The 22866-nt window shown below is 45.3% G+C and overlaps 1 protein-coding gene across 2 annotated transcripts in view; it reads left to right on the top strand.

Moving 5' to 3' along the window:
• The window catches only part of ANKLE2 (ankyrin repeat and LEM domain containing 2), a 258310-nt gene extending 245848 nt beyond the window's left edge, over positions 1-12462 (top strand). For both annotated transcript variants that reach the window (XM_063964705.1, XM_063964704.1), the window contains exons 12-13: positions 11080-11211; positions 11331-12462. In XM_063964705.1, coding sequence (XP_063820775.1) covers positions 11080-11211; positions 11331-11562 — 364 coding nt within the window. In that variant the 3' untranslated portion in view covers positions 11563-12462. The remainder of the gene's footprint in view (positions 1-11079; positions 11212-11330) is intronic.
• Positions 12463-22866: the final 10404 nt, after the last annotated feature.

Genomic DNA, 22866 nt, shown 5'->3' on the forward strand with positions numbered 1-22866 from the left:
CATCCTTTATGTCCAAAGACACTATGACTCCTCTGGGTCTAGGCCTGCAATGAGCGATTGGATTGATTTCTCTGGAATAGGTAGGCCAGCAGACATCGGGTCAAAAAACTTGAAAATGAGTATCAGTGTGACCGTTGTGGGCACAACAAAACAGAATTCGAAGAGAACCCCTTTCCTCCTTGAGAATAGGGATGTTGTTAATAATAGCGTAGCCCGCTGGATTACTTATTGTGGACAGACACTGTATTCGTTTGGTCCCAGCCAATCCTTTTGTAGTAATCTCTGAAACGTTGTTAGCAATGCCTTCGCTTTTGAACGGAGTGACAGCTTAGGTGTTGTCAATATCCATCAGTAATATAGGGAGACAAACCCTGTTGGTACTAAATTCTCTTCTCAAGTCTCGGATCCGGTCTCCCTAGAACCTTCCAATCCTTATCCATAAGAGGTCCAAGGTGCGTTTGTATATAGACCTGTTATTGGCTATTGGGAATAGCCTCATTTATCAGAGACTCCACCAGCCCGAGACCGAGAACCAAACTAGTTGAATAATGGGCCAGAATAACTGCTACTGCCTATTGGTATATCTCTATGATATCCGGTAGGCAGAAGATCTGATTGCAGTTGTCTGAAAATCATTGGGTCAAAGAAGGCTTACCTTCCCATGGAAATTGCCTTCCAACTCGGTAACTTTATCCTTTTTACTGAAACCGGAAACTCCCAGTTCCGTTTGAGACTGTCTTGTACTAGAGGTTATATTTTCTTGTCAATGTCAACCGACACATGACCCCTGTTTTACAGTGGGACTGTAATGAGTAAGAATGTCCCGTTTGCCGACGAGACAGAGGTGTGCTACCAACGTTATGGGATCCTCTCCCCTTCTGTGGAAACCGAAATTCTGTTGTCACAGAAAACCATTGAGAGACATAGCTGAGATCGGTATGCTAACCTCCCGAACAGCCTGATAAGTATATGAAGTTAACCGTCGGCTATGCTCCGCTAGTCAAAGAAAAACTTAGACAGTTGGAAGCATGTACTGATCGCCTCTAGTTAGTTACTCCTCTAATGGTTCGCACACCGTTACGAGAGTCAGCACATTTTACCACTCATATTTTACGGAAGGAAAAAGGGGTCTTATTGACGTTTTAGGACATCTTGTTACATATGTGCGGATGGAGGAAGTCTTAAGCATGAAAACCTCCCTGCTTAGAATGGGCTCACAGCCCCTACTCAATCAGTGAAATATATATCAGGTTATTCTTTTCTTAACCTTGACGGATCACTGGCCCCCTGGTTGTATGCCCAGTCGCGCACACGAGGGCTGTCAATCGTAGTACTCATTTATTTAAGCCACCAAAGCAATCTCTTGCGATTTATCTTAGCGAAAACATACATACCAACTCAGGCCGACCTTCACCCATTAGCATAGTTGGATAAGGGCCGTAGAACAATTAGGAGCTCTGAAGAGTATTCTCAAACAGTTAGAAGTCTTCTTTCTTTCTAGTAAGAAATAAATAATTAATTAATATAAATACTCATTCAATTATTACCCACCAGACCATCAACTGTTGATAGATAGAGTTGAATTGGGTGACAATATCTGAAGCTCCCTCCCCCGCCGGACCTGTCAGCAGCGTCCGTTGGAGGCAGTGTGTGTATATGTAATATATAATTAGATGGATGCCAAAGGTAACTGGAGTTACCGTGCTGGTAAAAAATTCTTGGTTTGTGCATTTGATGGTGAAAATACACTCCCACAGAATACTTGTAGTGCATCTCATCTGTATAATAGGCAACGGAATACCGTAATAGATGACGGGAACAATTGTACACTGGATTCAGAGAGAAAAGAGAATAAATAAATAAATACTAATAATTTATTCTAAACGGCCTCGTTGCAACCCTCGTACATCTAACTGATTCAGTACTGAGGTCGGGGTTGCGATCCAGACGTTCCCTTTATTTTCACAGGATCTTTGTAGTAGAAGTCCTTTGAAAATATAACGCATAAACATGCTTGATTTAAAAATATCTGGAAAATCCTTTGCAGCAGAGACCTAAAATAAAATAAAAAAAACTACCAGCAGAGGGAGCAGTAAACTATTTTTCACCTAGTTATAAAACGCCTTCCTCTAGTCTGACTGGCTGAGGAAAATGTCTCTAGATATGGGGGACGTTATATTTTAATGAGAAGCAAATTTGGCGCTTCTTACTTCATTAAATATGGCCGCCATTAAAAATTTTCATTCACCTCATTAAAAACTCTGCATGCAGAGTTTGTTTGCCTCTGTAAATATCCCCCCATAATGTGCGTCTGAATGCTCCCGTTGCTGACGCTCTCTTGTCTTTTTTATTAATCAGTCCGCCATCTCCCCTCAGCCCTCCGCTCCCTCTGCTTGCGGGCGGCTGCGCTCTGCTAGCAGGCGGCGGGAGGATTCAACTTGCGGGCGGCTGCGCTCTGCTAGTGGTCGGCTGCGCTCTAGCGGAAGGGACCGTTTTGTGGGCGGCTGCTCTGTCAGCGGGCGGAGCGAGTCGCTGGTTCAGCGCTCATTGGAGTCCACTGGGAGAAGAAGCGCTTCCCCTCCCTGAGCATGCTGCCTGCATCTGCGGAAGGAGGGGGGCGGACAGGGGATGCTGTACTGCAGGGTTTTTATATTTACCCACACTAGCCCCTTTAGTGTAGGGATCCACAGCCACTCTCCCACTATAAATGTATAAGCCTAGGGGGCTACTCACAGTCTCTGTGCTCCGGATTTTCCTTGAAGAGCAGCAGATCCCTTTAGCTGGGACCTTAGTCTCTCTCCAATAATCTCTGCACCCTCCTTTTGTTAGGAGGGATTGGGCTACTCAAAGTAGTTTCTGCCTGCACCCTCCCTTTGTTAGGAGGGATTGGGCTGCTCAAAGTAGTTTCTGCCTGCACCCTCCCTTTGTTAGGAGGGATTGGGCTGCTCAAAGTAGTTTCTGCATGCACCCTCCCTTTGTTAGGAGGGATTGGGCTATTTCTTATATTAGAGAAGAATAAAGAGGGGAAAAAAAAAAAAATTGTGGAGCAATAGCTCCTATGTGCTTCCTCCAAGCACAATTTTTCAATACTGAGGGATGAGGGGTGTGAAGGGGGAGGAGCCGGCTGTGCAGACAATGTTTTAATTTTAGATTGTGCCACACCTCCGGTAGCAAGCTTCACACCCCTAATGTATATGATGTTCCAGTGTCCCCCAGTGGATGAAAGAGAAAAGGATTTACCGGTAGGTAACCAAAATCCTATTTCTCTGACATCCTAGTGGATGCTGGGAACTCCGTAAGGACCATGGGGAATAGCGGGCTCCGAAGGAGGCTGGGCACTCTAGAAAGATTTCAGACTACCTGGTGTGCACTGGCTCCTCCCACTATGACCCTCCTCCAAGCCTCAGTTAGAATTCGTGCCCGGCCGAGGTTGGATGCACACTAGGGGCTCTCCTGAGCTCTTAGAAAGAATAGACTTAGGTTTTTTATTTTCAGTGAGACCTGCTGGCAACAGGCTCACTGCAGCGAGGGACTAAGGGGAGAAGAAGCGAACTCGCCTGCTTGCAGCCGGATTGGGCTTCTTAGGCTACTGGACACCATTAGCTCCAGAGGGATCGACCGCAGGCCCAGTCCTTGGTGTTCGGTCCCGGAGCCGCGCCGCCGTCCCCCTTACAGAGCCAGAAGCAAGAAGATGGTCCGGAAAATCGGCGGCATGAAGACTCTGTCTTCACCAAGGTAGCGCACAGCACTGCAGCTGTGCGCCATTGCTCCTCTCACACTTCACACTCCGGTCACTGAGGGTGCATGGCGCTGGGGGGGGGCGCCCTGAGGCAGCAATAATAACACCTTGGCTGGCTAAAATACCTCAATATATAGCCCCAGAGGCTATATATGAGGTAAATACCCCTGCCAGAATTCCATAAAAAGCGGGAGAATAGGCCGCGAAAAAGGGGCGGAGCCTATCTCCTCAGCACACTGGCGCCATTTTTCCCTCACAGCTCGGCTGGAAGGAAGCTCCCTGGCTCTTCCCTGCAATATACAGTAACAGTAAGAGGGAAAAGAGAGGGGGGGCATTAAATTTGGCAGTATATATACATATATTATATGAAAAGCAGCTATTAGGGACATAACTCAGTTAGTCCCTGTATATATATATATATATATATATATATATATATAGCGCTCTGGTGTGTGCTGGCATACTCTCACTCTGTCCCCCCAAAGGGCTTTTTGTGGGTCCTGTCCTCTGTTGAGCATTCCCTGTGTGTGTGGGGTGTGTCGGTACGGCTGTGTCGACATGTTTGATGAGGATAATGAGGTGGAGGCGGAGCAGATGCATTTTGAAGGGACGTCACCCCCTGCGGGGCAGACACCCGAGTGGATGAACTTATGGAAAGAAATGAGTGCACGTATAGATTCTTTACATAAGAAATTTGACGACATGCCAAATGTGGGACAGCCGGGATCTCAGCTCGTGCCTGTCAGGGGCTCTAAAACGCCCGCTACCTCAGTTTGCAGACACGGATGTCGACACGGATACTGATAACAGTGTCGACGACGATGAGTCAAACCTAATGCCTGTCAGGGCCATTCACTGCATGATTGAGGCAATGAAAGAGGTGTTAAACATTTCTGATTTACATCCAGGTACCACAAAAAAGGGTATTATGTTTGGGGAGAAAAAACTACCCGTAGTTTTTCCCCCATCAGATGAACTAAATGAAGTGTGTGAGGAAGCGTGGCTTTTCCCTGATAAAAAATTTGTAATTCCTAAGAAGGTACTAATGGCGTTCCCTTTCCCGCCAGAGGATAGGTCACGTTGGGAAACACCACCTAGGGTGGATAAAGCGCTCACACGTTTGTCAAAAAAGGTGGCACTACCCTCTCAGGATACGGCCGCCCTTAAGGAGCCTGCTGATAGAAAGCAGGAGGCAATCCTGAAGTCTGTATACACACACTCAGGCATTATACTTAGACCAGCTATTGCGTCAGCTTGGATGTGCAGTGCTGCCGCTGCATGGTCAGAAAAACTGTCAGAAAATATTGACACACTAGACAGAGACACTATTCTGCTAACGATTGACCATATAAAAGATTCAGTCTTATATATGAGAGATGCACAGAGGGAAATTTGCCGGCTGGCATCTAAAGTAAGTGCATTGTCTATCTCTGCTAGGAGATGCTTATGGACTCGTCAGTGGACGGGAGATGCAGATTCCAAGAGGCACATGGAAGTTTTGCCTTATAAAGGGGAGGAATTATTTGGGGATGGTCTCTCCGACCTAGTTTCCACAGCAACGTCTGGGAAGTCAGCATTTTTACCCCATGTTCCCTCACAGCCTAAGAAGGCGCCATTTTATCAGGTTCAGTCCTTTCGGACCCAGAAAAGCAAGCGTGGAAAAGGAGGGTCTTTTCTGTCTAGAGGCAGAGGTAGGGGAAAAAGGCTGCAACAGACAGCAGGTTCCCAGGAACAAAAGTCCTCCCCCGCTTCCTCTTCCAAGTCCGCCGCATGACGGTGGGGCTCCACAGGTGGAGCCAGGTACGGTGGGGGCCCGCCTCAGAAATTTCAGCGATCAGTGGGCTTGCTCACAGGTGGATCCCTGGATCCTTCAAGTAGTATCTCAGGGATACATGCTGGAATTCGAGGCGGCTCCACCCCACCGGTTCCTAAAATCTGCCTTGCCGATTGCTCCCTCAGACAGGGAGGCGGTGCTAGCGGCAATTCACAAGCTGTATTCCCAGCAGGTGATAATCAAGGTGCCCCTACTTCAACAAGGCCGGGGTTACTATTCCACACTATTTGTGGTACCGAAGCCGGACGGTTCGGTGAGACCCATTTTAAATTTGAAATCCTTGAACATGTACATAAAAAAATTCAAGTTCAAGATGGAATCGCTCAGGGCGGTTATTGCAAGCCTGGACGAGGGGGATTACATGGTTTCCCTGGACATCAAGGATGCTTACCTGCATGTCCCCATTTACCATCCTCACCAGGAGTACCTCAGATTTGTGGTACAGGATTGCCATTACCAATTCCAGACGCTGCCGTTTGGACTCTCCACGGCACCAAGGGTATTTACCAAGGTTATGGCGGAAATGATGATACTCCTTCGAAGAAAGGGAGTTTTAATTATCCCGTACTTGGACGATCTCCTAATAAAGGCACGGTCCAAAGAACAGTTGTTGGTGGGAGTAGCACTATCTTAGGAAGTGCTGAACCAGCACGGCTGGATTCTGAATATCCCAAAGTCACAGCTGGTCCCGACGACACGTCTACTGTTCCTGGGGATGATTCTGGACACAGTCCAGAAAAAAGTGTTTCTCCCGGAGGAGAAAGCCAGGGAGTTGTCTTCTCTAGTCAGAGACCTCCTGAAACCAAAACAGGTATCGGTGCATCACTGCACGCGGGTCTTGGGAAAGATGGTAGCTTCTTACGAAGCAATTCCATTCGGCAGGTTCCATGCCAGAATCTTTCAGTGGGACCTGTTGGACAAGTGGTCCGGATCGCATCTTCAGATGCATCGCTTGATAACCCTGTCTGCAAGAACCAGGGTGTCTCTTCTGTGGTGGCTGCAGAGTGCTCATCTTCTGGAGGGTCGCAGATTCGGCATTCAGGACTGGGTCCTGGTGACCACGGATGCCAGCCTGCGAGGCTGGGGGGCAGTCACAAAGGGAAGAAACTTCCAAGCACTATGGACAAGTCAGGAGACTTCGCTTCACATAAATATTCTGGAACTAAGGGCCATCTACAATGCCCTAAGTCAAGCAAAATCCCTGCTCCTACACCAGCCGGTGCTGATCCAGTCAGACAACATCACGGCAGTCGCCCATGTGAATCGACAGGGCGGCACAAGAAGCAGGATGGCAATGACAGAAGCCACAAGAATTCTCCGATGGGCGGAAAATCATGTACTAGCACTGTCAGCAGTGTTCATTCCGGGAGTGGACAACTGGGAAGCAGACTTCCTCAGCAGACACGACCTCCACCCGGGAGAGTGGGGACTTCATCCAGAAGTCTTCCAAATGATTGTACATCAGTGGGGTCGTCCACAGGTGGACATGATGGCGTCCCGCCTAAACAAAAAACTAGAGAGGTATTGCGCCAGGTCAAGAGACCCTCAAGCGATAGCTGTGGACGCTCTGGTGACACCGTGGGTGTACCAGTCAGTTTATGTGTTCCCTCCGCTGCCTCTCATACCAAAGGTATTGAGAATAATAAGAAAGCGAGGAGTAAACACAATTCTCGTGGTTCCGGATTGGCCAAGAAGAACATGGTACCCGGAACTTCAAGAGATGATCTCAGAGGACCCGTGGCCTCTGCCGCTAAGACAAGACCTGCTACAGCAGGGGCCCTGTCTGTTCCAAGACTTACCGCGGCTGCGTTTGACGGCATGGCGGTTGAACGCCGGATCCTGAAAGAAAAGGGCATTCCGGAGGAAGGCATTCCTACGCTTATTAAAGCCAGGAAAGAGGTTACAGCAAATCATTATCACCGCATATGGCGGAAATATGTTGCATGGTGTGAGGCCGAAAAGGCCCCAACTGAGTAATTTCAACTAGGTCGATTTCTGCATTTCCTGCAAGCAGGAGTGAATATGGGCCTAAAACTGGGTTCCATTAAGGTACAGATCTCGGCTCTATCGATTTTCTTTCTGAAAGAACTAGCTTCAGTACCTGAAGTTCAGACATTTGTAAAGGGAGTGCTGCATATTCAGCCCCCATATGTGCCTCCTGTGGCACCTTGGGATCTCAACGTGGTGTTGAGTTTCTTAAAATCACATTGGTTTGAACCACTAAAAACCGTGGATCTGAAATATCTCACGTGGAAGGTGGTCATGTTATTGGCCTTGGCTTCTGCCAGGCGAGTATCAGAATTGGCGGCTTTGTCTTATAAAAGCCCTTATCTGATTTTCCATATGGATAGGGCAGAATTGAGGACTCGTCCCCAGTTTCTCCCTAAGGTGGTGTCAGCGTTTCATTTGAACCAGCCTATTGTGGTGCCTGCGGCCACTAGGGACTTGGAGGACTCCAAGTTGTTAGACGTGGTCAGGGCCCTGAAAATATGTTTCCAGGACGGCTGGAGTCAGAAAATCTGACTCGCTGTTTATCCTATATGCACCCAACAAGCTGGGTGCTCCTGCTTCTAAGCAGACTATTGCTCGTTGGATTTGTAGTACAATTCAACTTGCACATTCTGTGGCAGGCCTGCCACAGCCAAAATCTGTCAATGCCCATTCCACAAGGAAGGTGGGCTCATCTTGGGCGGCTGCCCGAGGGGTCTCGGCTTTACAACTTTGCCGAGCTGCTACTTGGTCAGGGGCAAACACGTTTGCAAAATTCTATAAATTTGATACCCTGGCTGAGGAGGACCTGGAGTTCTCTCATTCGGTGTTGCAGAGTCATCCGCACTCTCCCGCCCGTTTGGGAGCTTTGGTATAATCCCCATGGTCCTTACGGAGTTCCCAGCATCCACTAGGACGGCAGAGAAAATAAGAATTTACTCACCGGTAATTCTATTTCTCGTAGTCCGTAGTGGATGCTGGGCGCCCATCCCAAGTGCGGTTTATCTGCAATACTTGTACATAGTTATTGTTAACTAAATCGGGTTATTGTTGAGCCATCTGTTGAGAGGCTCAGTTGTTTCATACTGTTAACTGGGTTTCATATCACGAGTTGTACGGTGTGATTGGTGTGGCTGGTATGAGTCTTACCCGGGATTCAAAATCCTTCCTTATTATGTACGCTCGTTCGGGCACGGTATCCTAACTGAGGCTTGGAGGAGGGTCATAGTGGGAGGAGCCAGTGCACACCAGGTAGTCTGAAATCTTTCTAGAGTGCCCAGCCTCCTTCGGAGCCTGCTATTCCCCATGGTCCTTACGGAGTTCCCAGCATCCACTACGGACTACGAGAAATAGAATTACCGGTGAGTAAATTCATATAGTTTAGAATCCGTCCTTTTGGGATATGGACTATTTTGAAATTTGGCTGCGACACCATATATGATTGGGAGTGTTTTTGTATTTACTCAGTATTGTTAATATGCTCTATTAATTACTTAATATTGAGCCTCCTTATTTGGAGTCGCACGGTTTTGTATATTGTAAGGTTGTAGCGTTATTTGCATCATATAGAGATAGATAGATACTACAGTTTGAACCTTAGGGTAATTTATTTATGTGCAATGCATAATTTAGTATAGATGTATAAACTACGACAGTAGGATGGGCTAATTTATATTGCAGTGTAATGTGTGACTGCTGTGTTTGGTAACTGCCAGTTATAGCATTGTAATGGGTGATGGCAATATTGGGTATTCAGTTTAGACACAGGCGACAGTGGCCACATGGGGTAATTATAATGGCATAATATATTTGTGTGTTCTCTTTTGGACAGAAATAGTTCTTAAAATTTCTTTAAATTGTTCTTTCATTTTAAGTTACCGATTCTATCAACAAGTAATTGATTACTTATTGGTTACTGTAGAGAACTATATATGACAGCAATTTAATAGTCATACATTCTTCCATAGCTAATGCAGAATGCTGCTAATCCTCACCACTACTGTTCCAATATTCAGTACTACTCTCCTATACCTGGCATATACTGTACCATTAACAACATTAAGGGTATCAATATTTGATACTTAAACTTAACAAAGACAAAGGATACTTTAATCACTTCACAATATGGCTAGTTCCCGCAGAACAGAGCACAGTGCCCTAGACACCTATTTATGAGAGAGAATGCTGTGAAATATGAGGGTGATTCAATAAATAAGGTATTGAGACCTCACACTGCGTAAATGTATTCAACTTGTACATACACACATAATCAGTAGTATGGCCTTGGTTCACGTTCCACATAGTCCCCATAACTTGTCTAAGTAGCTACTTGTTCCAAAGGTACCCCAAGGCATCTATTCTGGTGTAGAAAAAAATCTGTAGTACCTGAAGCCTGGCCATGAAAATCGCCTTCCAGCCAGGTGCTTCTTCAATGGTCCAAAGAGAGAAATCGCATGATGCCAGGTCAGAGCTGTAGGGAGGATGGTCCAGTACATCCCAATTGCCCTCCGCATCCGGCTTAATGTGTCACAATAGCGGTCAGCATTCACGGTATCGTCGTTGGTGAGGAAATCCATAAGTACACCCTTGTCCCAAAACATTGTTGCCATGACCTTCTTTGCTGATGGATTTGTTTTGAAATTTATTTGTAGGCGATACCGATAATGTGCTTCCATGTCATTAATGCTTGCTTTGTCTCCAGTGTCACATGATGTACCCATGATTCATTGCCTGTAACAATACGCTGCAGGAACTGCACTCCTTCCTCATGGTACTGCGTCAAGTGCGCAAGAGCAGTCCCATCCTATTGGTTTTGTGAACTTCTGTGATTTGCTGCCGGTTCTGGTATGAATGGCCGACCATGTTAAGGTCGACATTAATTAGTTCGACCACTATTGGTCGACAGACATGGTCGACGTGGACTAATAGTCGACACATGAACATGGTAAACACGGGACATGTCGACATGGATTTTTTAACTGTATTTGGTGTAATTTTTTCCGTAACATGACCAGGAACCCTAATTAGTGTACCGCGTGACTGCGAGCAAGGTGCCTCGCTCCGCTACCGCTGCGCCCGGTTACCGTTCCCAATCGTAGTTCACGTGTATGGTGAAGTATGAAAAAAGTTAAAAACCTATTTTAAAAGCCATGTTGACCTTTTCATGTGTCGACCATATGTCCATGTCAATGTTGACCAATAGTGGTCGACCTTAACATGGTCGACCATCCAAACGGATACCGTTTATGCCAACCCGCCATCTTGAAACTGATGTTGGGACAGTATGACTAATATGAAGTCTAGTCTAGTGGCCTTGACGGAAAGCAGTGGGCTAGTTGCGGTGACCTTGTGGGAAATCAGAATGAAGTAGATACACAAGAGGTCTTGTTACCTTAGTTATTGAACCACCCTCTTATTACACATTTTTCTTTGTTCATGATTACAGACTACTTCTAGATCTGTTGCAAGCAATAATTGTCTTGTTAACATTATAGCTTTACTGTTTCCTCTATTTCAGGAATGATCCTTCCAAGCTAGACGGGGATGTGCTATTGGCTATAGAAAATGCGGAAATTGATGAACAGAAATACCCCAGTATTTCTAAGTGGATCAAAACAGTATTGTCTTACTCCAGTACAGAACGACAAAGGTACTAATCCTATCCTTATGAAAGACACATAACTTGCTAGCTTTTCCTGTTTTCTATGTTATCACTCTGAGCTTTCCTCCAAATTTTAAATTTTCTTTTTCTTTTTAAAACCATTCTAGTTGGCCAAGCCCAGCCGTTTTATCAGGAAGAAACAGATCTCAAATATTAAGCTGTAGCTCACCTGGTGGCCTTGGCTTTTCCACTCCTGGTAGGAGCAGTCCCATTCTAGGCAGCCCAGGGAGATACATGAACACCTCTGATTACAGCAGTCCAGGGAGGTACAGCCCAGCATATGCCAGCCACATTCAGCTTCTGCGATTACGTCATTTCTTAGACCACTCTGGCCTTTAGAGTTTGTGTTATGTGTTCAACTCTTGCCTAAGAATTCTTCAATTCTCTGAACGGATATCTGAAGAAAGAGAGCTAAAGACTTGATTGAAACCTTGGATCGTAAAGGAACTGATACCGCCACTCACATCAGTCATTGTAAAAGATGGAATCTGCTGTGTGAAAACACCTGGCTTAAGGTTCCATTTGGAGATTGTTTCATGATCAAGGTCTTCACGTTTGTGTATCTAATGTTTATAAGGGGGTTATTTTTTTATTTTTAGTAGTCACAGTCAGGAAATTTGCCAAGTAATGACTTTGGCACACATTTGTTAGCATAAAATATGGTTATATATGCCTAGTTAGTGAATCACTAGCACTCAGCAATAACTTGCAGTCTGTGTCGTGTATGGGGCTCTTCCTGGTTGCCCTTCTGGAGCTGTCAATACTTAAAACTCTTGCACTAATGATATGCATATATTTACTGTCTTGTGCAGACCTGGAAAAAACTTTTAGTGGCCTTTCTACGTTTTTGAATTATTGTGTTTTAAATATTTCAATATTATTGCCATTTTTATGGGAATTTTTTCCCCCCAGATTAAATGTTTAAAGTTAAAAATTAATGTAAAGAACCTTTGATTTCTTCTAGTGTTTGTGGTGCAATTATGTTTTAGTCTTTTAATATTGTCTTTTATTTGTCTTTTAATTGTCTAGATCTTGAAAGTACCATACTTTAAATTATGTATTCTCTCCATGTGAAAGTGACTGACTTTCCTTGTAAAATTGCACAAAGAAAAGTTCCAAACTGTTTTGCGGTCTATGTATAAGCCTTTTGTTACTTGTTTATACTTTAAAGAATTTTCTGAAATACGTTAAATCTCCTTGTGAGGCTTTTGTAGCAATTAAAGTGCTGCTTATCAAGTCTTCAATCTCATCCACAAAAGCTCAATGCTCCGTTTGCCTTCCAGAATGTAATGCCAGTGTTCCATTGGGAAAAGTACATCGGCAATGAAAAATGTGGCACGTAAGTGTGTGGGAAAATTATGCAGACTTTAATAAATACCTTGCTGCCAGTATGTTAGCACAATGCTCCACTCGGAACGCAACACAAGTATTAAGCTAGTGTTGACAAATCTTTATTGTTGCAATAACAAATGTGTGTGGGTGTTATGTGTAAATAGTCTGTTAGAAGCCCCCTTTTGACAGGAAAACTCTGTAATCTTAGAAAGGCTTGTGTGTACAGTATGACACTATTCTTCCGTGATTTAACTTTTCTCTTCAGTTCTGGTAAGATCCTGGAACACATCTGTGAATGTTCTTTTTATAGATCAACTTGTATTTTTGTTTAGTGGTCATTTAACTGAAATGTAAGCAGTTTGTTTACAAACACCATGATATTTAGAGCTTTGTTGGTCATGGAGTCTGCATATTGCCACAAACACTTTACTACCCCAGTGTTAGACCACTATCGACTGTTTTTTCCTCCTTTAATCTCAATGATTTCCTAAGTATATTAGCTCATACAGATTTCATAATGAAAGTATTTGTCTTGATATTCTTGCACAACAAATTGCATTAGCACACAGTGATGCCTACACCTACTATCCCCAAACATTAATGAAAGTGATAATGTTTTAATTTCCTTTCTTATCCGTGGGGGACACTGGCTTATCCATGGGTAAAGCAAGGTGGGCTGAGCACAAGTTAAATCTGTCTTCCCAGCAGCCCAGACACCCTCTCCCCTGTACCCCAGCCTTCCATATTTTTCCTGTTTGGTGGCCAGAGCAGGTATGTTTTCTTCATTTCTTCTGCTTTTCTTCACTGAGGGGGTGGGGGGATAGCGTCTGCCTCTTCAACGCTCCCTAGCATGGTGGCTAGAGCACTGGCAACCGGTAAGTGACCCCAGCTGGGCTCCAGCATGCACCTATCAAAACTGCAGCCGATGTGCCTGAGATCAGGTAAGGTGCGTCTCTGCAGGGATCCACACAATACGGCTGTTGCCATTAGGGGGTACTGGCAATAGGGGACCAGGTCCTCTCCCTACTATTGTACATAGCGGCCCTGGGGTTGATGCTAGATAAGGGGGTGTTTGGCTGTCTTTTAACCCCTTCCCTTGGCACATCCCCTCATGCAGGCTACTCGCCACTGGGATTTACTTCTCTCTCTCTCTCTCTGGGATGCTGGACTACCATTTTAATATATTGCCTGCCTAAGCACCTTAGTTCAGATAAGCATGGGCTCTTGCCTCCCTGTAAACCTCAATCCCTGCAGTCAGTTTATACATTGAGCGCCATCCTCCCGGTTTTGCTTGGTTTGAGCATTATTTTGCACACATTGCATGCATTGGGGGGAATTTAAATGTTATCTAAAGTGATGGGAGATCGCAGGGGGCGATATACAATTGATGTCCCGTATCATGCTGGTCGCGCCCTTTAGTGTCTGGTTTGGCCACTTAAACCCGACTGGTGCCGAAGAATTAATTTGTGTTGTTTTGCGCTAAACAGACAATAAAAAATGCAGCATATACACCTTAGAAAAATCCACCAATTTTCCAATATACAACTGTTTACAAAATAGATAGGTGTATAGATTGCGCAGATTTGTGTCATAAAATGGTTACATAAAATACAACAAAATAAAGGAGTGTAACTTCCCTTTTGTTTCTTTATGGGAGGGGCAATAACTTCTCGGGTGCCACCATATAATGGATAATCTGAACTGCAAAAAAATGATCACACAATAGTGCAGACATCCAATTCAAAAAATATCAAAAGGGTTTTTTTATTATAACACTCACAATGTGTCAATATATTGGAAGCATTGTACCAATCTTAAGCTTGAAGAAACTTCTACTGGATTCTCCTGATGTTCACCTGGGCTTTAAACTGAAACAAAATAAGGCGAAGCAATAGTGCAGACTCCCATTCAGGGGGAAAGAATTTTTAATAAAAATGCACTCACAAACATAAGAAATTTAAAAGCATGTAATAACACTGGTGATAGAGATGACTGTATACTCATCGATCCAAAAGGCCCACAGTTCCGGATACTCCAAAGGAACAAATTCAGGATCAGGTCTATACCTCAGTCCACCAGGTAAAAAAGAAAAGCAGCCACACCGCTTAATGCATTTCGAACCCTACTGGGTTCTTCCTCAGAAGCGTTTGTGGCTAATCAACATTACCAGACTTTTATATACATCTACTTAATTAGAAATGTCCATCAGCTGTATCCAAATAGGCACACTCACACTCCCACTTCAACTTTCAAATTTTCGCGGGGGTGATGGTGACGTGATGTTTCTCCAATGAGAGAGATTCTTCTCCTTCCGTTTCCGCCAACGGCGGACAGGACATGACGTCATGCGTGTCACACAATGTGGGGACATTGTTTTCCAAGAGTAAGGCACCCAGGTAGGATGCAGGAATTATCCAAAGGTACTTTTTCCTCAGGCCCCAGACCACGCCAGCCTCTGTGTCTGGTGTTTTTGCAGCAGGAAGTACCTTCAGCCACAGCTCCCTCTCAGGAACCGCTGTAGGCCTCTACACTTTTGTAAAAGCAGCAGGGACCTTTGTTGGCTTTTATGAAAGAGAGCCTTCCTCTTTGCCAGCCCAGCTGGTCTCTGATTTGAGCGCATTGTCTTGTCGCTCTCAGTTTCTTATTTTTTCACTCTGAAGGAAGTGACTATAATCTTCTGATTGACAGCTCATTCAAAGTACCAGATTTTTCACCAAAGGAGGCCTCCTTAAAATGTCGCGAGGGACTGCCAGATTTATGCAGATCGTACAAGGGACTTCCGTAAGACAAACTTTTTGTTCTGTAAGACTTTTACAAGCGGGGCTGGCCAGCTTCCAAACAGAATTAGTCAAAAGGAGCCATCTTGTCAATCATGCCAGGCTTATGCGGTTCTTCCTGCCATTGAACGGGCACATTCCACCTGATCAGTGGGCACTTCTTGAGTGGCCAGACATGGTGCTTCTGTGGAGCAACTTTGTAAAGTGGCCACATGGTCTGCTGCCCATACCATCATCAAGTTTTATAGTTTTGACCCCTTCGCCACTATGTACGCAGCATTTGGGCGAAGGATTCTTAGCTCAAGTCGGGAGTATCCCCTCCCTTAGGGTGCCTGCTTTGGGATGTCCCATGGTTAAGCCTGTGTCCCCCATGGGTGTGAGAGGGAAAATTAGATTTTTGTCTTACCTGTTAAAATTCTTTTTCTGAATAGGGGACACAGGACACCCACTCTGATGTTCATGGCACTCGGGGTTGTTTTACACTGTTTGGTTCACCACTTCTGTGTATGATTGCACTGTGTACTTGCAGTTTTTCCTTCTCTCTCCTGCTCCTTACATCAGGCTTGTTAGCTCAACTGGAAGGCCGGGGGCAAGGTATAGGGGAAAGGGCGCCTAAGAGAGAAAGATTTAACTGTTAGGTGCCAAGCTCAGCTCAACTTCCTATACCCATGGTTAAGCGTGTGTGTGTGTGTGTGTGTGTGTGTGTGTGTGTGTGTGTGTGTGTGTGTGTGTGTGTGTGTGTGTGTGTGTGTGTGTGTGTCCCATGATTTCGAAGAAAGGGATTTTACAGGTACAACAAAAACAACTTTTAATTTAACTATATGCTAGGGATGGATTGCAGTTGGGGGCAAAGATGCATTTTCCGGTCTTCCAGATGCAAAGCTGGGACAATACAATTTAAACAGTTAAGGTTAATCCTATCTGCTGTATTTCTTGGAAACTGTTATTTGACATTATTGATGCTATTTAAAAAAGTATACATTTTAAACTTGCTTTGCCTTAGTTCTTTTCTGGTAGAAAACATGTTCTCATCTATTACTTTCAGTATCTGTCCACATAAGGGAACATTTTGTTTTAATAAATGCACCTAGACTTTTTTTTTCCCCTTACATTTAAAGATTAGATTCAAGCTAATTCATTTGCCACCATTTATGTGGTTTAAGCTGTTTTGTTTGTCTAAAGCAGTGGTCCATAAACTTGGTCCTCAAAGAGCACTAAGAGTTTGTTTTTCTTTTTCATCCACTAGGGGTCACTGAAGTACTCTTGGGATATGGACGGCTTCCGCAGGAACAGGGCACTGAATATTTAAATTTAGAACTCTCCTCCGCTCCATATCCCAGAGTACCTCAGTGTTTTTTACTGAGCCATACAGGAGCTATAGAGAGGTTGACAATGGAGAATTACATATAACATAACGGACAACAATAAAGTTGACACAACGTTACTGGTGAAAAAAGGTAGGAAAAATGTGCGCAATTAAAACCAAAGGTGCAGCCTAAATATGCGTGGTACAGTGTACATCCAAAAAAACACTTAGAGCAATATACAGAAATAGAGAAGTACGCATACACAAGGCGCTCAGAGGTTAAAAATAGTCCACCACAATAAAGACTTTAAAACAATAATCACCCCACTATTTCCAGAGAGGGTAGAGGACTTGGAATATAAACTTGATTTTTCTTTTTTTCACCGTTCTTAGTTGAAATCTAGAAAACACAATGTGGCTACCTTCCACATACCATGTGTTTGAGGTAGAACACAAAAAGAATACAAAAGATAGTGCAGTAATCCTTTTACAAAAGAAATTTTCTGAATAAATCAATGCACTTACAAACGAATGTTAATAAACAGCATGTCTCATGATCCCACACGGCATACAGCTCATCAGCCAGCTAGAGATATCTGGACAAGGATCTGGATCGATGTATATATCTAGAAAAGAAATGTGACTACCTCCACATATTATGTGTTTCGAGGTTGAGGCACATAAGGAAAAACAATAGTGCAATAATCCTTTTTACATGTAAAAATTTAATACATCAGCGCACTTACAAACAAACGTGGTTTAATCAGCATCAAAAACAAGATTCCACAAGGTATCCAGCTCAGCAGACAACAGCAGCCACCCTCAGGTCCTAGTCCAAGATGGAAAACTAGACAGGTAAGTGATCCCTCAGTCCGGATAAGAGGGTCCACACCGGGAGTAGTTACCGCGATCAGCCGCCAGGTCCTTGTAGATCGAATGTATGGAAAAGGAACACTTAACGCGTTTCTGACCTTATGGTCCTTCGTCAGAAGTGTAAGTCCCTTTTCCATTAGAGTCCTATTTATACTTCCCAATATAGAGAACACCTGTGTCTCATGAAGATGCTGTCCGGCATTCGCGCCCTCTTGCGCATGTGCCGTAGGATCCGTAAGTTAAAGGGTTGTGTGGAGCTCCACACACTTACTTTGAATTTTTTTTTATTTTATTTTTTTGGACTTAATTTTTATACTTAGCACATCCCTTCCCAGTTTATAAAAAAAATGTGGGTCCAGGATAGTGCTGCTGCGCGGAGGCAGCGCATGGCGTGCCGGTCCTCACATAGAGCACCCTCACAGCCACACGCAGCTCACTCACTGACTGCAGCAAGAGCTGGACGGGGCTTACAGCTACACCGCCGCTCAGACACGCCGTTCACAACCGCCGGCCGCACTTCTGCAGCACGGCCGCTCTCCCCGCTGAGTACGCTCCCCTGCACCCGATCTCCGGCTTACAGGACCCGCTTCCCGGGTGGTACACACAGGAGGGGGGAGAAGTCTCCTCACAGGCAGCGCTGCTGCAAGGAGGGAGAAAGTGAGCAATATAGAGGCTGGGTGGCTTATAACATAACATAGGCTGCATGGGTTTTAACAGTTATTACATAGGCTGTTATGCCTATGTTAACAGGGTTAGTTTTGCTACAGTGGTTACAGGTTATACAGACGTATGTTATAACCTGCACTGTGATTCTAACTGTAAGCATGGCATGGGGGCCATTTTAACCATGCTTCCTGTCTCTTCTTGTTTGTGATTCCAGAACGTTCCTGCCCTACATCTCTACTCCACCGGAGGCGCAGGGGTGTTAGTGGGAATTTTGGTTCAGATTTCATATAGTACTGGCCACGTGCACTGCACTGCAGCCATATATATATATATATATATTATACACTCCTTAGTACAATTTTACTGAGTCGTGCATGTGTCTGTCCTTGTATATTGTATTGTCTGTCTGCATAATGAGTAAGGCACCAGCAAAAACAAAAAAGCCGTTTCACTGCAATGTCTGTAAGAGTGTGTTACTGGATGGATCTACCACATGTACAGTATGTTTTGTGGATTCAGCTACGAATACAATTTCCGCTACGGTTTCAAAGCCGGTTTCATTGCCGGAACCTCCATGGGCTATGCTAACATAGGTCATGGCTGGATTGCAATCAGAATTGGCCGCCACTCGACAAGAGCGGGAAGCGGCAAGATCTGAGTCTCGGGTGAGACCGCCAGAACTACCGGAGGGGTCTCAGTCTTGCCAAAAGTCCAAGTCCATTTTGGGTAGAAGGGATACATTTCATTTGTCTTATGATTTACCAGTTTCTGCTATGTTGCATTCTGACGATTCTATGCCAGACCTCACTGCGCAAGATGGGGGTGAGGAGGGCGAAGTAGACCAGCAGTCAGATAGTGAAGATCTTGACAGCCCAGGCATTGATAATCTCATCAGAGCGGTGCGTCAGTCTCTGAAGTTTACAGAAACTGAGGAGCCTCTGACAAATGATGAGGTCGTCTTTACTAAACGAAAGAGATCTCCAATGTGTTTTCCTGTTTCGGAATCTCTTAATAAGATGTTAGTAGAAACACGAAAGAATCCAGATAAACGGTTTTCTATGCCTCGCAGATTTAAGTCTAGTTACCCGTTTCCAGAGTCTGTGACATGTACATGGGAGAATCCGCCAATGGTGGATTCGTCTGTGTCAAAACTTACAAAGAAATTAACCATACCAGTACCAACGGCTACTACGCTTAAAGACCCTTCAGACCGTAAAATAGAAGCTATGCTAAAGTCCATGTATATAGCAGCAGGAGTGTTGCTTAGACCTGGGTTGGTTGGCATTTGGGTCACTAAGGCGCTAATTGTATGGATAACAGAACTCAAGTCTGCCCTACATGACGATCACCTTATACTTCTTGCTGATCAAATCTGTGAAGCTTCTGAGTATCTATGTACAGCTTCTACTGACGTCTGTCAACTCACTTCTCGCATTTCATCGTCGCTAGTTACAGTACGACGAGCACTCTGGCTGCGTTCTTGGCAAGCGGAGGCAGTGGTCAAAAGAGGTATAGAGGCGTTACCTTACGGTGTCGAGAAGTTGTTTGGTCCTGAATTGGACAAATGGATTTCTGAGGCCACGGGAGGAAAGTCTGTTTTCTTACCATTGCCTCCAACGGTATCTAGACGGAAATACTCTGGCCCGGCGTTCAAATCTTTTAGACCTCAGCCCTTTCGAGGCCGTGGTAGAGGAACAGCCACGCCTGGTAGACAAGGTCGAGGACGTGGTTTCCAACAAACCAACACCAGTCGTCAGGACACTAAGGTCACCGACAAGCCAGTGGCATGACGGGCTCCCAGCCCATCTCAGATCTCCAATTGTGGGAGCACGCCTTCAGACGTTCCATTTGGCGTGGTTCCAGACATCCACAGATGGGTGGATCCGCAATTTAGTGTTAAAAGGTTACAAAATAGAGTTCGACTGTCTCTCGCCAATGCGGTTTTTTAAGACAGGACTGCCGCTCTCGGACGACAAGAGGACGGTTCTGCAAATTGCCATTCAGTCCCTGCTGGATTCAGCAGTTTTGATTCCGGTCCCTGTACAACAACAAGGTCAGGGTTATTATTCCAGTCTGTTTGTGGTACCAAATCCAGATGGCTCGGTCAGGCCAATATTGAACTTAAAGGGCCTCAACCAGTACGTCACTTACTACAGATTCAAGATGGAATCTCTGCGGTCAGTAATTGCAGGTTTAGAGCAACAGGAATTCATGATTGCGCTGGATCTCAAGGATGCGTACTTACACATTCCGATTTGGCCACCTCATCAGAGGTTCTTGCGTTTTGCGATACAGCAGAATCATTACCAGTTTCAGGCTCTACCGTTTGGCCTCTCGTCAGCGCCTCGGGTATTCACCAAAGTGATGTCTGTGATGATAGCTCATCTCAGGTCCCTGGGAGTGATAATAGTTCCGTACTTGGACGATCTGCTCATCAAAGCTCCGTCTCAACAGATGCTCCTCCAACATGCTTTGCTAACGTACAATGTACTAGTTCAGCACGATTGGATGGTCAACTTCAAGAAATCACATCTAATTCCGTCTCAACGATTTCAATTCCTAGGTATGATTCTCGATATGGTAGATCAAAGAATTTACTTACCAGAACAGAAAGTACAGATTATTCGTCATCTGGTGCAATTAGTGCTCAAGCCACGCACAGTCTCGGTACATTTGTGCATTCGCCTCTTAGGCACAATGGTGGCGGCTTTCGAAGCGCTTCAGTTCGGAAGATTTCACTCACGTCCTTTTTCAACTGGATGTGCTCGCACAGTGGTCGGGCTTTTATCTGCAGATTCACCACAGGGTGAGGCTGTCACCACGGGCCAGGGTATCTCTACTTTGGTGGCTCAAAGTACACAATCTAACCGCAGGGAAACTGTTCGGCCCCTAGAATTGGATAATTCTAACGACGGACGCCAGTCTCAGAGGTTGGGGAGCTGTAGTTCAAAATTGTCAGCTCCAGGGTCTCTGGGCGGATCACGAAAGATTGCTGTCTATAAATGTCCTGGAACTCCGGGCAATTTACAATGCACTAAGACAAGCAGTGCACATGCTTCGGTCGCAGACTGTCCAGGTGCAGTCAGACAACGCGACTGCTATCGCGTACATCAACAAACAAGGAGGAACGAGAAGCCGCATGGCAATGCGGGAAGTAGCTCGAATCCTCAATTGGGCCGAGCATCACCAAGTGATATTGTCGGCAGTGTTCATTCCGGGAGTGGACAACTGGGAGGTGGATTATCTCAACCGTCGGGATTTTCATCCAGGAGAATGGGCATTAAATCCAGAAGTGTTTCACATGTTGGTCCAGAGGTGGGGTTACCCTCAAGTGGACCTGATTGCATCTCGCCACAATCACCAAACGCCCCAGTATGTGTCCAGAACGCGAGATCCAAAGGCAGTGGCGGTGGATGCTCTCACAGTCGCGTGTCCGTACAGCCTCGTGTATCTGTTTCCACCGTTTCCGCTGCTTCCTCTGTTGCTAAAACGGATCAAAAGAGAGTCCGCCACAGTCATACTAGTGGCGCCTCATTGGCCTCGGAGAGCTTGGTTCTCGGATCTCCGCGGACTACTCACAGACTATCCTTGGCCGCTCCCACTACGTTCGGACCTGTTACAACAGGGTCCATTCCTTTACCCCGATTTAGCGCGGCTGCGTTTGACGGGGTGGCTGTTGAGACCGCCCTCTTAAGAAGAGAGGACATTCCAGAATCGGTTATACCAACCATGTTACGAGCTAGGAAGCCAGTTACGGCAGCTCATTATTACAGAATTTGGCGTGCCTATATAGGTTGGTGTGAAGCTCGGAGATTTCCGACATCATCTTTCAAGTTATCCCGTCTTTTGTTATTTCTACAGACGGGGTTAGATGGAGGACTGCGTTTATCTACACTAAAGGTGCAGGTATCTGCTTTGTCAATTTACTTTCAAAGACGATTGGCTCTATTGCCGTCTGTACACACCTTTCTGCAAGGTGTCCTCAGAGTACAGCCTCCATTCATTCCACCTACAGCGCCATGGGACTTGAATCTGGTTTTAGATTTCTTACAGTCTTCATATTTTGAACCCTTACAACAAGTGGATATTAAGTTTCTCACTTGGAAAACTATTTTTCTCCTAGCCTTAGCTTCGGCAAGGCGTGTTTCAGATTTGGGTGCCTTGTCATGCAAGCCACCGTATTTGGTGTTTCATGATGACAGAGCGGAATTTCGGACGAATCCCGCTTTCTTACCAAAGGTAGTGTCATCTTTTCACATCAATCAACCAATAGTAGTTCCTGTGTTAACAGGAGATTCTGGAACTTTAGATGTGGTACGCGCACTACGCGTTTATGTATCCCGAACGTCTACAGTTCGTAAGACGGATACGTTGTTTGTTCTCTACGATGCTGCCAAGATGGGTTGGCCAGCTTCTAAGCAGACCTTATCCAGATGGATTAAACTGACCATACGTCAGGCTTACCTTCATGCTAGGTTACAGCCGCCTACATCAGTAACAGCTCATTCCACACGTTCTGTGGGAACTTCATGGGCAGCTGGTCGTGGGGCTTCTACGACGCAGCTTTGCCGTGCGGCTACATGGTCATCAGTGCACACGTTTGTGCGCTTTTACAAGTTTGATACGTTTGCGGTATCAGCATCTAGCTTTGGCCGCCTAGAGTTACGGGTGCCAAACAGCTCTCCCGCC

Source organism: Pseudophryne corroboree, chromosome 1, assembly GCF_028390025.1.
Source record: "Pseudophryne corroboree isolate aPseCor3 chromosome 1, aPseCor3.hap2, whole genome shotgun sequence".
NCBI lineage: Eukaryota > Metazoa > Chordata > Amphibia > Anura > Myobatrachidae > Pseudophryne > Pseudophryne corroboree.